Genomic DNA, 15,342 nt, shown 5'->3' with positions numbered 1-15,342 from the left:
TGGCTTTGCCAGGTACCGCTTTCTATCCGCCATCTTGGCCATGCCAAGGGCGCCCTTCTTTGGACAGCACACTGGAAATCCTTGAAGGATGGTACAAACACATTAGGCCTAACTCCCTTATGGCAAGCTCATGCCCCGATGTTGGCAGAATTCACCAGGCAAGAATAGAACAGAGATTAGCAAGAGAACTGGATTTCTAAAACCATCACAGGCCAGCTGAATTTTGTCAGAGACATGACTTAGGCAGTTACAGGACAAAATCAGATCAATAGAAAATGATACACAATCAATTTAATGTTCTCAATTAAAACTGAATGTTGACTTCAAGTCCATAAATATTCATTAAGCGTCTGCTGTTTTTAACAACCTGGGGATGCAAAGAGAAAATAGAACAGTGCCTGTCCTTCAGGCCCTTACAGTGCCATGGTGGTGATTGGTGGGGAGTCAATCATCCGTCAGTTTGACACTGGGTAGAATGTGTTGGGGCAAAGGTGGGGTCCAGGCAGAGTTTTGTAAGAAATGTGCAAAGGGACTAGAGAAGTGAAGCCTTCGTGTGTGGCCCTCCGATGAGGAGGATCTCAGCAGAAAGGAAGTTACTGGAGCTGAGGAGCTCGGGGAAGGGTCGGACAGTATTGGCTGTCCCTAGGAGGCTCGCTCTCCTGCCTAGCATCCGCCTCCTGCACCCTCTGCATCCTCATAAAGTACAGCAGGAAGCCTTCCCTTGATTGGCAGTCCCCTTACCACCCACCGTGCTCTGTGTGCATCCTGTGTGTAGTCAGTTCTTTGAATGTCATCTCCCTTGTTTAGAGTGTGAGCTCCTTGAAGGCCAGGGCTGTGTTTTTGCCTTTCTTTGTCTGTCCAGCACTAAGCACAGTGAGTGGCACATCAGGGGAACAGTAAAGCAGACTGTGTGAAGCGGAGCAGGGTAGGCCAAGGCTCGAAAGGGCGCCTGGAGCCAGGATTCACTGTCGGGCAGTGGCCTTTCTGCTTTCGATTATGGCCTTAGAAAAAGAGGCCGGCTCTCCTGATTGCTACTGGTTTCTGTACTATAAAATCTTAACTAATAGCAATTCTGCTGTCTACTAATTTACTCGTGCTTATTTGATTTTAGGCACAAAATGTTCTTTTTACATGTAGTCAGACAGAAGTAACATCTAGATAATCTTTTGTCTTTTTAGCTCGCAATCCGAAGAGCGACCATTAAGCGATTGTTTACGCCCGTCTTTGTGGGAAGCGCTTTGAAGAACAAAGGGGTGCAGCCTCTCCTCGACGGGGTCCTGGCGTACCTCCCCAATCCATCCGAGGTCCAGAACTATGCCATTCTCAATCAGGAGTAAGTATGGGAGGTGCAGCGAAGCTTTCTGGCTGTAGGGGCATTTCCATTCTCCAAAGAGGCCTTGAATACAGGGCTGGGCCTTGGAGTTACTGGGTTTAGTTTTTTAGTCTTCAGGTGAAGGCCTCGTTTTTCAATGTACAAAATAGTGTTGTCAGGGAACCTTGATCAGCAATTTCTGCAAATAACTTAAAAGAAAAACAATCTCGGTTTTCATATACTTTGTCTGAGTAGAGAACATGTTGTATTGTGTGTGGTGAATCTCATTTCTCTTTGCTCTAGGATGAGATTTGTAAATAGGCTCTAGTGCTGGAAAGATTTTTTGTTCCTCTTCTTTACCATCCCTGCTTTATTTTGGTTCACTTACTATCTGGTGAAGGCAGAGGCAAGGCCTGGCAGGCTCCTGCCACCCTATTATAGCTACATTCCCGTTGGCTATGAAATGTGATTTAGAAAGAGGGGAGCAGCCATGCTCTGCCCTCAGATGACAGCTGCTAAATGATCGTGAGGGGAAACTGTCCAGCCTTACAGTGTATAAACATTTCCCCCTTACTTTAAGGGACTCTGATGAGAAATCCAAAGTCTTAATGAGCTCCAAAAGAGATAATTCCCAACCTTTTGTCGGCTTGGCTTTTAAACTGGAGGTAAGCTGTTATTTTATTTTATTTTACTTTGTTGCTGAATGTAACTATGCTAATTAAGAATGGTGAATGTAGTTAGATGTCTTTTGGGGAGGGTTGAATTTGGAAATTTGGAAAAGATGATTTGTCCTTGGATCACGTAGACAGTAGTTCACGTACCACTAGCGTTTGTTTATTTTCCCCCTAAATATGACTGGATTGGACTTTAGCCAGACATTGTTTAAATCGTTTTTGAAAACTCCCCCTAATGATATGATGTGAAGGAAATGAGAGAGGGATTTGTTTTGGAGTGCTGAAGAACTTCTAGGGAACTCCATTCAGGCTCCCTGGGAAGAATGACTGTTCTCTTCTGATGGTTGGTGACTCAAACACTGTACAGAAGAGTCAGTGGCTTAAAGAAAAAAAAGGTGGTGCAGTTGTGACATGTTCTGAAATGCCATGTGCTCTTCTTGTCTGCCTTCCATCCAATGCACATTTCCAGGCTGGGCGATTTGGACAGCTGACTTATGTGCGAAATTATCAGGGTGAGCTGAAGAAAGGAGACACCATTTATAACACCAGGACCAAGAAGAGGGTTCGAGTGCAGCGCCTCGTCCGAATGCACGCGGATATGATGGAGGCAAGTATTAGGCTCACCGTGGAGGCCAGAAGGTTCCTTCCCTCCTGAACGCCACCTAACGAAAGGCACTTGCTCTCTCTTTATTGCTTTTCCTTCCTATGGTGTCTCCTAGTTCTGACTCGATGTTTCCTAGCAGTAGGAAAAGCAGTCCCTGTTAAGAAACATTCTCTGTCAGATGATGCAAGCTGTATATAACATCTTGCCAGTTTATCTGCTTTGGGGAGGGTCTGTAGCAACATCCCAAGTCAGAGAGAGTGGACTCTTTCCCAATACTTGGTCAAGAGTAATCAGCTGTAGGTCTCAGCAAGGTTTTGTTATGGGAGCAGGGGCAGGAAAAAGTGCATAGAGTGGGAGTGATTTCTGGGGTGGTTTTCAGGGCTGAGAAGTTTAGGGGACACTAGTCTGTCCTAGAAATGGCATCAGATCAGTTTTCTTTCTAATGAATCTGGAGTAAGACTGTAGGTCTTTCTACACTCCAGGGTGTTCTGGAGTGCAAAGGACAGTTCCTGCCTCCTCCCATTTCCAGGTGAAAGCCTTTTGATGCCAACATCAGTCTGCCATCAGCCTGCCAAGTGGGACAGACTGAGGGCCAAGCTGGGGGAGAGGCTCTGGTTTGGTGCTCCTAGGGCTCCTGCTCGGGCTGTCACTTAGAAGAGCCCACCCAGCTGCTACACCTCCATACCAGCCTCCACGTTCCTGAGCCCAGGATCGTGGAACAGAGAGTCGTGTGTATTCATGTATGTTGTGTGTGTGTGTGTGTACATATGTAGGTATGTCTGTATGCACGTACACAAAAAAGTAGATACAAACATACATAAGTATGTCCATCTTAAGAAGAGTATTCTTTCCACTGACCATCTCCCTTTGCCAAGCCATCTCTCAGAGCTCCACAGTATTGTTGTTCTGTTATTCGGGCAGCAGAGGGCGTGGACAGAGGGAAGCGGGACCTGGTGCATTTGTCAGCTGCTCTGTGGGTCCCCAACCAGTCTCGGGCAGCCCACCAAGCAAGAAAGAAAATGCAGCCGTTGTGAATGAAGCTGATACAAATGGACAAAAACCAGGAAGCTTAGCATTTTGCTCTCGGATTTCCTGTGTTTTCAGCCGGTTTACATCTGTTGAAAATTAAGGTTATTTTTAGGCACAATGGACTTCTTTCTCCTGCCTACACTCTGAGAACTTCCTTTGAAGTTATGGATTGAAAATATCTGTCTCACATCTCATGTGATTGAAGTAACGCATGTGGTACTTTTGAATCCCAAAGAAATCATTTTCTAGCCACAAGGACTTGATCATATCAGTGTTATTGATTCTCTGAGCAGTCCTGGCTCATCCCTGAGTGGTCCATTTTAAATGTACAGAAATGAGACTCAGCTGAAGGCGCTGTGGTCTGCTGCTGTTTCGCTGCAGAAGTCTGGGGAGATTCTACCCTGATTGGTCATGTATTGTTTCTTTTGAATGTTGTGCACTTGATGTTTATATTTTTAATGCATCACACGCATATACCCTAGCACATTTTTTTCTTCATTTAGGATGTTGACGAAGTTTATGCTGGAGATATCTTTGCATTGTTTGGTATCGATTGCGCCAGTGGAGATACGTTCACAAACAAAGACAATATTAATCTCTCCATGGTGAGTTCCGTGGCTTTAGGGCGGTCATCGCTTGACTTGGCAAAATACGTGTTTTTGTGCGGTCCATTTAAACTCAGAAAAGCATGAAAACTCTTTTTGTTGAGTCTTACCATTTGGGCTATTCGGATACCATAGTTAATGACCTTTTTTTTGTAACCACTGAAAAATAAAGGTCCAGTCTGGGTACCTAGAGAGAGGTGGTATCCAGGAGAAGTTTCCATGCTTTGGAATCTTCTGTATTTCCTGGTCTTTCTCTTACAGATGAGGACAGTGATCGTTTCACTGTCTTCCCCCCCCAAGTAGAATTGAGGCTTCCTGAGGGAGAAGAGGCCTCGTATTTTCGTCTTTATGTTTTTGCCTGCCACATATTAGGTGCTTGTTAAGTTGGTTGCTTGGTTGATGATTCCTTTGTTGGTGAATTAGCCCTTTAAAGTTTCCGAATTGGGATTTTTGTTTTTATTTTAAAATTTGAAATCATTATCTAAGCATCCAACCAGAGAATCTTGGAACTGCACTGACCCAGATTGTGCAGACCTAGTTCACTGTCGTCCTAGCTGTGTGTCAGGCTTTGTACTAAATAAACACTGTGGATGAAAGGAAGGCAAAGCAGACTCTTCCCTCAGGGAGCTTACCTTCTAATGAATGAAGGCCCTCCTTTGGGGAATAAAACTATGGTTTTTTGCAGAGAGTATCATATTTAGAGACTTGTAAGGAAACTGAGCCCCACACAGAGCTCGGATTCCCACCAGGGCTCGTTAGCTGCCTCGGTGACCGTAGTTTGGGAGAAAACACACAAGACCTGTCCTTTGTGCTCCTCAGTTTGTGTTTCTCTGTGTAATTCTCCAATCTGTTCCAACCTAAACTAGAACTTATTTCTTAAACAATCCTAGGAGTCAATTCATGTCCCTGATCCTGTCATTTCCATATCAATGAAGCCTTCTGACAAGGTAGGCAGTTTTCTGAAAGACGTGCCCCGTCCCCACCTGCTTCTTCATTGGCCTCCTTTAGTTTGTGCTGCTTTTTCTTAACGTTGGAGTCAGTTTTTGAGTTTTCTGATCTACTGAATGAATGTTGGGGAGCAACAGAAATACTGGGTCTGGGGTCAGGACGTTTGTTCAGATCTTGGCTTTGCCACTTGATATCTGAATGACCCGAGGCAAGGAGTCACTTGCTCTCTTTAGGCCCAGCTCTGCTGATATGAGTCTTCCCGTGGAGAGGTCCCAGCTAGTGTACAGAGCTTGTCTCTAAGCCGCAACAGGATTGTTTTCAAGGAGGAGTTACCAGGATTGGCAAATGTGTAGTGTCTGAGGGTTGGAAGACACTATAGAGACCTGAGCAAGAATCCTCTCTATGACCCAGCTGACAAATAGTCATGTAGGCCTCTCTTGAAGACCTCCTGTGAGGAAGAAACCTCTTCAGACCTCCTGAAGCAGCCCACTCAGAAGGTCTAGGTCTGCCCTCTGGAAATCAGCTGCGGTGGTTACAGATGGGAGCAGATTGTATGTCACCTGAAGGTCCTGGTTAGTGAATGTCCCTTCCCTTGCCATCTGCTCATTCATCAAGGGTTGAGGATGTCATGTCTAGATGGTGAATACTTTTAGGTTGCTATCATCATGGCAGATGTCAAACCTTCCTACTTGTAACCACTGGTACGAAGGCTCCAGTAGGGGAGGGGAAGACCTTTATTTCCATTTTTTTCCTTTCAGTAATTCCTTCAGGGCTGTCCTCTGTCCTGGTGAGTGAGTAAATCTGGACAGCTGGATTGTGGTTTCTTGTCAGGACAGAAATTAATGGGCTCTGTGGGGCAACTTTTCTACACCAACCATGTTAAATACGTCCCAGTGGTCCCCGGCTTCTGCTGCAGGCCTAGCCTTTCTAGAATTTGTGCCTGGTCCCGAAGTTTTGCTCAGACCTCCCTTCCCTTTTCAGAACGGACCACTTTTTCAGTGTAGTAGGAAAGAGAATGAGGCTTAACACAAACTTCAGGTGCCTGTTTTCCTTGTGAAAGGGCAGAAAAGCAGAAAAGTTCCTCTCCTCCTGTTGACTCTGCAGGTATCCAGTGTTAGCCCATGGAGTATGAGATGTCTTCCTTCCCCCAGAACCCTGAGGTCTTTAAGGGAAAAAAAAAACAGCCACCATGGGAATAGACTTTTTTGTTTTTTCACTTAATTCAGTCGTCTTGGTCCTTGAAATTCAAGTATGTCTAAGAATAAGATATGGATTGGTTTGTGTCTTTGAAACTATGCAAATAATGTAACTTTTTGCTTTTTCCTTTGAAAAGAATGATCTGGAGAAATTTTCAAAAGGCATTGCCCGATTTACAAGAGAAGACCCTACATTTAGGATCCACTATGATCTTGAAAGCAGAGAGACCATTGTTTCTGGAATGGGAGAATTACACTTGGAAATTTATGCTCAGGTAATGACCGCTGTCCCCCTGGCCAGGCCCTGCCACTTTGTGTGTCACACCCTTACTTTTGTAGAGGACAAGATTGGAGAGCGAGCCAAGGAGGCTGTGCTGGGATTTCCCTGGCTTATGTGGTGAGCTCCCCTACCAGCCAGGTTGGCATCTTCTGAGAGCTTCAGTGACCTGCAGCTCTGTTGGAGGTGAGGTGTGAACCCAGATCTCCTGGCTCTGTCTACAGTGCCCGCTGCCTCTCTTGACATAGACCTGCAGTTGTGTGCAGGGGTGGGGGGGGTCTGCCTGGGCCTCACCCAAGAGCCCCCGTCACCTCCTCCCCCTTCTTTGACCGCTTTTCAATGTGGGCTCTTCTGGAGGGAGTAACTGGAGACGGACAGAGCAGGGATTTCTCTAAAGATTCCTGACCTCCCTAAGAATGGCCTAGTGACTTGCATAGGTTTTGGAAACCTAATTTTGTTTGTGTGATTTAAATATACCGTAAAAAACTGTCCCATTTTGATCTGTATTTTTTTATGTTGAAATGTAGTGAAAAGCCTCAGTACACCTATACTTTTTGTTTTCCCGTACTCCACTCCAATAACCCACTCCAATGAATTGTAAATAAATTTTTAATTTATAGCAGACATTCACTAATATTATTTAATTAGGAACATGCCAGTTTGAACTGGAAAAAAAACTCTTTCTAAAGCACTTGTAAAAATGTGGGATTATTTTGCTTTCCATTAGTCATAGTCACATGCCAACTCTCCATCTGGTTACTTTCTTTTATGAATAGATAAATATATATAATTAACATTTCAACTTTATAAAAGCAGGTGCTTCTGCCCACTGATCTCACTCCCCTCTGTGCCTGCCATGTTTACCCCCTCCCGCAGCAAATTGGTTTATATTAATCTACATTATCTATGAATGATTTGCTAATTAAGCTTAGGTAAATGACAATTCAGCACTAGTCTGAATTATCACTGCTTCTCAAGTAGTAATTCAGAATTAATGAGGTTAACTCCAGCTTCAGAATTCATAATTATTCCACTTTCCAGTGTAGACCTAACAATCCAATTTGCAGTGAGGTGTTTGGATTGTAAACGTTTCTGGTTTATAAGAATAACTTGATGACTTTTGCTTGTCTCTTTCCCCTCCCCTACACACTTTCCCTAGAGAATGGAGCGAGAATATGGCTGCCCTTGCATCACTGGAAAGCCCAAAGTGGCCTTTAGAGAAAGCATCACTGAACCTGTCCCGTAAGTACACCATACCATTGATCTAGTTAGACATGAATTGAAGTGTTTATTATGGAGTCTGCACAGTAGTACACTGCGGGCTGGACACTGATACGTCACTGTCTTGGGAAGGGTTTGGTTCCCAAGCTAAAGGTGGATGGATGAATGGCACGAGCAGGTACGTTGGTGACTGCATGTTGCTGCTTATTCCGGTTGGGCCTGCTTGGGTTGACGGCTGTTGTGTTTCACTTTAACTCCATACTGGGGATGCCAGAGGACTTGCATTTGCCAAGGAATCATTTCCTAGGGAGGAAAAATTAAACATAAGGTGAAGTTCTTAAGATATTTAAGGAAACATACTTGGCATTTTACTGAAAAGAAATGCAAGATATCCTTTGAGTTGTGCTGATGGTCAGTCAATTAATCAATGAGGATTTTATGTGGCAGGTCTCTGTGAAGCAGTAGGAACTCAACAAAAAAAAGCAGCTTTACTGCCTTCAGGGATGGGGGAGACAAGATGTATACAGGTGTAGGCACACACTAGATATGTCCGGGTCATCCCTGAGGAAAAGGCACTAGCAGCTGACAGTTGCCTTACTGACTGGCTCCCCAAATCACACGTGAAATGAAAGATCCATCAGCAAGTTGGCATTTTCTCTAAAAACTCAGTTCCTGAGGCAGAGGTATGGTGATGTTACTTTACCTGAGATGCAATGTCATGAAGTAGGATGGTATAGTCTAATTCAATAAAATCATCGTTTCTTTTCTGTAACAAAAATAAAGACAGCCCACATTCAAAACACACTTTTCCTTAGCAAAAACAGTCACTTTTTTTTTTTTGGTTAGGCAATGGGGCTTAAGTGACTTGCCCAGAGTCACATAGCTAGTAAGTGTTATGTTTCTGAGGCCGGATTTGACTCAGGTCCTCCTGAAGCCAGGGCCGGTGCTCTATCCACTGCGCCACCTAGCTGCCCCAAAAAGTCACTTTTTAATGAAAAAGAAATCAGCTTTCATTTTGAGATGCATAGAATGCAGATCACAAGATGGCTCAAACTTGAGCTGAATTCAGGGGGCAGTCTGGAATAATGGGAAAGAGCTCCCTAGTGAGTTCTGAATGGCTGTGCTCCTGCCTTAGCTGGGGCACTTGGGCCAAGTGGAGGCACCTCTGTAGGGCTCAGTTTCCTCTTCTGCAAAGTGAGGGGGTTGGGCTTGATGACCCCCCAGATCCCTTCCAGCCTGAGTTCATTCTCTAATTCTGGCTTTCCTGGGACTGGTTTAATTAGCACTCTTCACAAAGCACCACAAGTCTGTTTTCTGTCTGCCCCCATAGACACTGTTTGTGCCCTCTGTGATGTTAGTCTCCTCGTTATTGTGACAGCTGCATGAGAACTGTTAAAAGACTAGTTTATTATTTAAGAACCCTGAGAGCATCCGTCATTATTCATGAAAGCAGAGCTCAAGGTTGAAATGAGTTATTTGTAGTAAAGCAAACACATGTTTCTATGGAAAGCTTACTCTGGAAAATCTAGAAGTTGTGATAAACACAATGTATATGTTTACTGAGTTTTTTAATTAAGGAAAGCTAATTAGACATTGGTTTATCCTGTGAGTAGAGCTTCTGGCTCTTCAAGACCACTAATGTCTATATTAGAATATTTCTCAATTCGTTAGGAGATATGGCTGTTTTCGTGTGATTGCATTGTCATGTAAGGAGTGTTTCTGTTTAAATGAGTTGGCTTGGATGCTTCAAAGGGCCTTCCCGGCTCTCAGCATGCAATTCTGCTTCGTGATCTTTTCTGTGCAGATTGGTAGTGAATGTCTTAAAACAGGGGAAGGTTGGCTTTGCTTTTGGTTGGCTCTGCAGAAACCATTTCCTTTGACTGTTAAGGGAGTGCAGCCAGTAGTCTGCCTGCTGTAGTAGCGAGACATTTTATGGGAAAATTGGAACCTTTCTGTTAAGGTAGTTGGTGTGACTCAATGTTCTCGTCTGGGTCCAGGCTCTATAAAATCCCTAAAAATAACTTATGGATGTGACATTCTATAAAAACATTTAAAAAGCAGGGATCTATTAAAAAGTCAGTGGTTATTTGTGATTTTCATTCCCTCGTTAACTTTAGCAAGTACATCATTTCTCTGTGCCTCAGTTTTCCTGCTTTTTTTTTTTAAGGAAATAATATGTTTCTAACTTCTCCGTGGATTATTGTCAAATAATATGGAAGATGGGTGAAGGAAATTAAAGCCCTGAGAATGCTAGGTCATCAACATAATATTGCTGAAAATGTGACATGGCTTTGAGTTTTGACAGAACAGTTCTTGTAATCTGGATTTAAGGGTCATTTAAAATTTGTGTGAGCCAATGGAGAGAAGTACTTAAATGTCCATTGTAATTGGTCTTGTTACAAAGCAAGTCAACCACATGCAACAAGTTAGCTAAAGGGTTTTATTCCTATTGTAGAAGTGATTAGTTGTGTGGCAACACAATACTTCTGCATTTGAATTTTTACTTATATGAAAAATAAAACTGTAATGAAAGGGTAGGAAGAAGGTGGTTATTTGCAGTCAGGGGCTTTTTCCCCCTTTTCTCCTTCCCTTCAAATTCAACTCCTTATATAGTTAATAGTCTCCCTTTTTGACTTTTGAAGCTGAAAAGCAAAAATTTGTAAAAACTCCATAATGTAGTAGTAACAACGATCGAAACAGTTAAATTTACAGACCTTGGAAGGCTCAAAGAAAGGTCTCAGTAGGAACTGATGACTTAGAGCCGATGCGGTTCATTTGCAAATATTGAGTTGAAAAGGACAGATGCCAAACGTGATCTGAGCAGGTTGGAGCACACAACTTGGGAGAGTAATTTTACTGTTTTTTGGGTGTCTTTAATAAAGTAAAACTAAGTTGTGTGGAATACGGAATTACTGATAAAACTGAAAGGATTAAAATCAAAGTATTTGTGATTAAAGAATCTGAAACTGAAATAGCAAAATATAAATGACTTAATAGAAGACCTATGCCCAGGCAATGTGTTCTAAATAAGTTCTCAGAAATACCTACTAGTCGATTTAATTTGTGATTGAATAAAAAGTAGCAGTGTTGAGATGCAGTTAAGAGCTAGTAGGAGAGGAAGAAGCACACACCAGTGGGTGAGTATGCTTTTTTTTTTGTTTTTGTCCAGACCTGGACTTTCATTGGTGTGCTGAAGTCCTGCTGATACATATTGGCAGCATGTGTCTATATATGTGTGTATGTGTGTATATATTTTTTTTTAATCTAGCGTTTGCATTATTATCTGACTCTCGTTGTCAAAAGTTTTAGGTGAGATCTTTTTTATGTAGTTTGAGTCTCTCTTTTGGATACATGGGAGTGGTCATTTTCCTAGATGGAGCATGTAATCTCTGATCACCACTGCCTCTGCATGACTATTGCAGCTAGTAACCCCCCAGGAAAATATCCTGCCCCTTACCATCGCCATGCTGTCTCCTAAACTTGTGTGCAGGAAATGCAAACTAAATTTCATGTCAGGCTGAAATAACTATACATAATTGGGAACAAAAGTGTGCTGCAAATAGTTTCATCATCGTATTCCAGAGCCAGATATTAATGATTTCTGTATTACTCTTTACGCTGCTTGCTCCCCCTCAGAGTGGATGTTTAAGCATTGATTTGGGGACATCTGCGTTTCCTGTTTTGCTAATTATATGGTCACAATGGATCTTCAGTTTTATCCCCAACGTCTTATGGTCCAAAAGTTGCTACTCACCACTTGCTTGACAGTTTGTATTTTTGCCATTTTATACCATGTGTCTTCGGTGGAATTCTGCCATATTATGTAACCACAGGCCACCCAAGCTAGGTGTCGGACTGGTTTCATTTCTGGAGAGACGTTCCCAAAACTGTCTGTTGGGGGGAAACATTCATAATGGTAAATGCAGCCACCATTTTATCGACACAGTAGCAAGCGGCGCACAATTCCAAATCAGAAGTTGAGCTTTCCTCTCAGCTATAGAAAGTTGAGAATCTCCAAAGTTATGTGCAGAAAAACCATGAAAAGTGACTGCCTGCCCACTCTTAAGCACCCCCTTGTCGTTTGACTCAGTTACCCTTTGTGCCAAAGCTGAATCTCCTGAACCCGAGAGGGAACCAGGGGGATGCCGCCCCAAGCAATCAGCTTGGCATCAGAAGACCCAGGATCCATTCCTTCTCCCTTTCCAGCTGTGGGGTGCTGGGTCTGCCTGCCGTTTCTTGGGGTCCTATCTGTCCAGTGGAGATGGTGCTAACTTGACCTACCTCACTCACAGAGCTTTTGTGCAATGTGAATAGCCGCTGGTATTTTAAAATTGGGCTATGGATGACTCCATTTTACCTTTGAAATTAGAAAATAAGGTCTGTATCATTTTTATATGTACCTGGAATATTCTTTGCTTCCAGTGGTTCCTTCATGGATTTGAGTTGCTCATAAAATTTATTGTCTTCCTCATCTGGGTTCTTCCCAATCTCCCCCTCAAACGTGAAGTCCACTTCTGGTGCAGTGCTTTGTCCAGCTGTTGGGTAGAGTACTTGTGCTCGGCAGTTCACAGTAATTTGCTGTTTAAAATATATTTACACAAAGTTCATATCTGTAGAATGCAGTAAAGGTCTTATCCTGGTGCTCTGGGTCAGAATACTCTGTTGTCTTTTTATTGCTCTGGGCTGGTTCTGTGATTAATCTGGGTGTCCATTAATCAGGGTGACTTATTTGGCCCCACTCTGTGCTCTTCTAGAAGAAGCATTTAAATGCCCTGATATGTGTGTGTGTCTGTATACATGCATACACACACGAACATCCTGTGGAATCCTCATACTCCAACTTGCATTGTAACACCAAATATTTTTAAATATGAATAATAACCATTTGCAGAACCAGATTTCAAAGTGAAATCACCCCGAGTCCCCTCCCTTTACAGTATCAAAGTGAGGTGCTAATGAGGAAAATCAAACATTTAGGTTTATTATTGGCTTCTGAAAGTACCTCATCTCTCATCCCTTAGGAGAAGGCAGCAACAGCTCATACTGTTTTAAAGGTGGTTGGTTGTCTAGTAACATGGATGCCTTATATTATCATTCTTATCTGACCCAGTATCTCTCTGGATCCTGTTTGACATCTTGTGCCAATGGCAAAACTTAAACTCTGAGACTACCTCATGTCAGTCTTTATCAGGGCAATGGCCCAAACTTCCCTTTTCTTGCCATATTAACATTAATATGTTTTACTAAGCCTATTTGATGTCTTACTATCTTTGCTATTATGTTAGGAAGGATATTTGTCCACTGGTATCATTTGGCCATTTTATTACTCATAGATACCTGGAAGTAGACATTCGCTCCTCCTTCCCTCCAACCCCTTGTAAATCAGAACAGGAATGAGGAAAGCAATTTGAAAAAATAACTATAATTGAAAAAGCATATTCCTTCAAGGTAGTTCCAGTAAAGCCGTGGACAGTCATGTTATCCACAAGATCAGACTAACCATGATCATATCTTGTTTGAAATGGATGATTTGTTTTATATATAATGCAGCAAAAATTCCCATTTCCCCATTGGGTCTTTGAGTATACAGACCACAAAGCTCCTCCAGTATAGGTTAATATTTCAGTATTTAGGAGGCAAGGATTTCATCTTGTCTTTTAAAATAGGGACCAAAAACAGCAACCTTATGTTCTGTTCAAAGATTAACCCAAATCACATTAAAAAATGAAGTGTTACTTACTTTCTGGATGATTTCTTCCACGGAAAATTTCAGGTGGTACTTATGTCCACTTCCTGGAATGTCCTGAATTAACAATGTAGAGAGAAGGGAAGAGAAGAATAGCCTTTCTCCTTCTCTGGTTTGGGAGGGGGTGCAATCCGGTCTAATTTGTTAGGGGACCTGGGACCGTAGGAAGCAGTAAAGATGTGCTCGTGTGGGTAGCAACAGCGGGTTTGCTGGTCAGGGAAGGCATTTCAGAATGAGAACAGACCTAAGGAAGAGCCTGGGAGAGAGAGGGTTCCATACACAAGGGGCAAGCACAGTCGGATTTTTCAGATGATTTTAGCAGCTCGCCCAGTCAGGACCAGTTAGAGCACCAAGCTCTCGTCCAGCCTCCCCCCTTAGCCCCGTGAATGGCGGCTAGCGGAGCGGTCCGAGCGGCCGCATGGGAGCCGGAGGCTTGGGGAGGGAAGCGGGGCTCTCAAGCCCCGGGAAATGCTCTCCCCTGGAATCATCCAGGCCGTCCGGTTTGGGAGCTGTTGTGGCTCCGCGTTAGCCAGACTTTTGTGACACAAACGTGTTTGTGACCACGGCCGGCCGCAGTGAAATGCACACAAGGGGCGCTTCTGCTGGGTCCGCGGGCTGGCCAGCCCCTGCAGACCATCGGGGAGGGAGGGGACGGGCTCTGGTGTGGCGGTACGGTGTGGAAGTGGGGCTTCCAGCCTGGGCTGGGGTTTTACCCGCCGGGATTGGTGACAGCTCGTCCCTCACGCATCGGGCATTTCTCATTTCGTTGGGCGCCCCCCCCCCCCCCCCCCCCCCCCCCCCCCCCGCCCGCCTTTCGGTCTTAGGAATGTTAATTCTGGGAAGGATGGGGGGCTGTCGTGGGAGGAGGCTTTTGGCCGCCAGCTGGCCGACCCCTCCACCTGCTGCTGGCTCGCCGGCTGCAATAACCGCCCCGATGAATTAACTTGACGATCTGAGCTTTGAAAACCAAGAAGTGGGCCCCGAAGAAGCAGCCCTGGGGAGTGGGAGCGGCCCGGGAGCGGGAGGAGGCAGGCGTGGCTAAGGGATTTCCCTGCCGGCGGACACTCACCTCCAGGCTGGCCTGCGTGACCGTCTGAACCAGGAACACCTTGTGCGGGGTGCCCTGCTGGTAGTTGATGCAGTTCTCCGCCACCGAGGCCGCCCGGGCTGCGGGGAAGTGGGTCGGGGGGATCTCCATCCCTGGCCTCGAGCAGCGGCTGCCGGGGCGCGGCTGGGCTGGGGCTCCGGGGTCCGCCGACGGACAGATGGGCAGAGGATGTGGAGACGCGAAAAAGGAGGCGGCCACTGGCGGGCTGGGCGGCGGGGGCGGAGACTCCTCCACTCTCTCCTCCTTCCTCCTTCCCTCCCTCTTCCCCTCCTCCCGGGAGGCAGGAAGCAGAGCCCGGCCAGCCGTGAGCCCTCTGGGCTCCTCCCGCCTTGGCTTCCTCTGGTTCCTCTGGCTGCCCTGGGCGGACCTCCACTCACTGCATCCCCTGGGATTTTTTCTTTTTAGCGTTTGTGTGGTCCATACCCCGAGGCAAGGGCTCAGCTCTGGGCGGGGCCGGGCGGGGCCGGGCGGGGCGGGACGGGACTCTGCCCTTTGCCCCCCCTGCCACGCAGCTCGCTCTCCTTGAATGAAACCTGTTAGTAGGCCCAGGGGAAGTGGCTCAGTTTCCATGCTCTTTTCCCTCTCTGGCCACCCACCCCAAGTAAGTTGGCACCCCCAAACA

The 15,342-nt window shown here is 45.0% G+C and overlaps 2 protein-coding genes across 2 annotated transcripts in view; one reads left to right on the top strand and one right to left on the bottom strand.

Moving 5' to 3' along the window:
• The window catches only part of GFM1 (G elongation factor mitochondrial 1), a 46,780-nt gene that overhangs the window by 16,500 nt on the left and 14,938 nt on the right, over positions 1 to 15,342 (top strand). Inside the window, exons 7-13 of the mRNA XM_027875834.1 lie at positions 1,179 to 1,333; positions 1,893 to 1,977; positions 2,456 to 2,593; positions 4,123 to 4,224; positions 5,115 to 5,171; positions 6,506 to 6,643; positions 7,805 to 7,887. Of these exons, the coding sequence (XP_027731635.1) occupies positions 1,179 to 1,333; positions 1,893 to 1,977; positions 2,456 to 2,593; positions 4,123 to 4,224; positions 5,115 to 5,171; positions 6,506 to 6,643; positions 7,805 to 7,887 (758 nt within the window). The remainder of the gene's footprint in view (positions 1 to 1,178; positions 1,334 to 1,892; positions 1,978 to 2,455; positions 2,594 to 4,122; positions 4,225 to 5,114; positions 5,172 to 6,505; positions 6,644 to 7,804; positions 7,888 to 15,342) is intronic.
• On the bottom strand, positions 7,909 to 14,857 carry LXN (latexin). Its single transcript, XM_027875835.1, has 6 exons — positions 14,682 to 14,857; positions 13,607 to 13,669; positions 12,267 to 12,444; positions 11,621 to 11,757; positions 8,570 to 8,632; positions 7,909 to 8,169 (listed from the first exon to the last, which is right to left on the bottom strand). Exons 1-6 carry the CDS (start codon positions 14,808 to 14,810, stop codon positions 8,071 to 8,073), a joined length of 669 nt encoding a protein of 222 aa, XP_027731636.1. The 5' UTR covers positions 14,811 to 14,857; the 3' UTR covers positions 7,909 to 8,070.

The sequence above is a fragment of the Vombatus ursinus genome, unplaced genomic scaffold, assembly GCF_900497805.2.
Source record: "Vombatus ursinus unplaced genomic scaffold, bare-nosed wombat genome assembly UNPS02014810.1, whole genome shotgun sequence".
In the NCBI taxonomy this organism is placed as follows: domain Eukaryota; kingdom Metazoa; phylum Chordata; class Mammalia; order Diprotodontia; family Vombatidae; genus Vombatus; species Vombatus ursinus.
This window is presented reverse-complemented; position numbering and strand designations above follow the sequence as displayed.

Coding starts and splice junctions, on each gene's coding strand:
- LXN (XM_027875835.1), bottom strand. CDS start 14,810: ATGGAGATCCCCCCGACCCACTTCCCCGCAGCCCGGGCGGCCTCGGTG. Junction 13,670..14,681: donor TCACGCAGGCCAGCCTGGAG/GTGAGTGTCCGC, acceptor TTGTTAATTCAG/GACATTCCAGGAAGTGGACA. Junction 11,758..12,266: donor GGAAGCAAAGAATATTCCAG/GTACATATAAAA, acceptor TCCCCCCAACAG/ACAGTTTTGGGAACGTCTCT.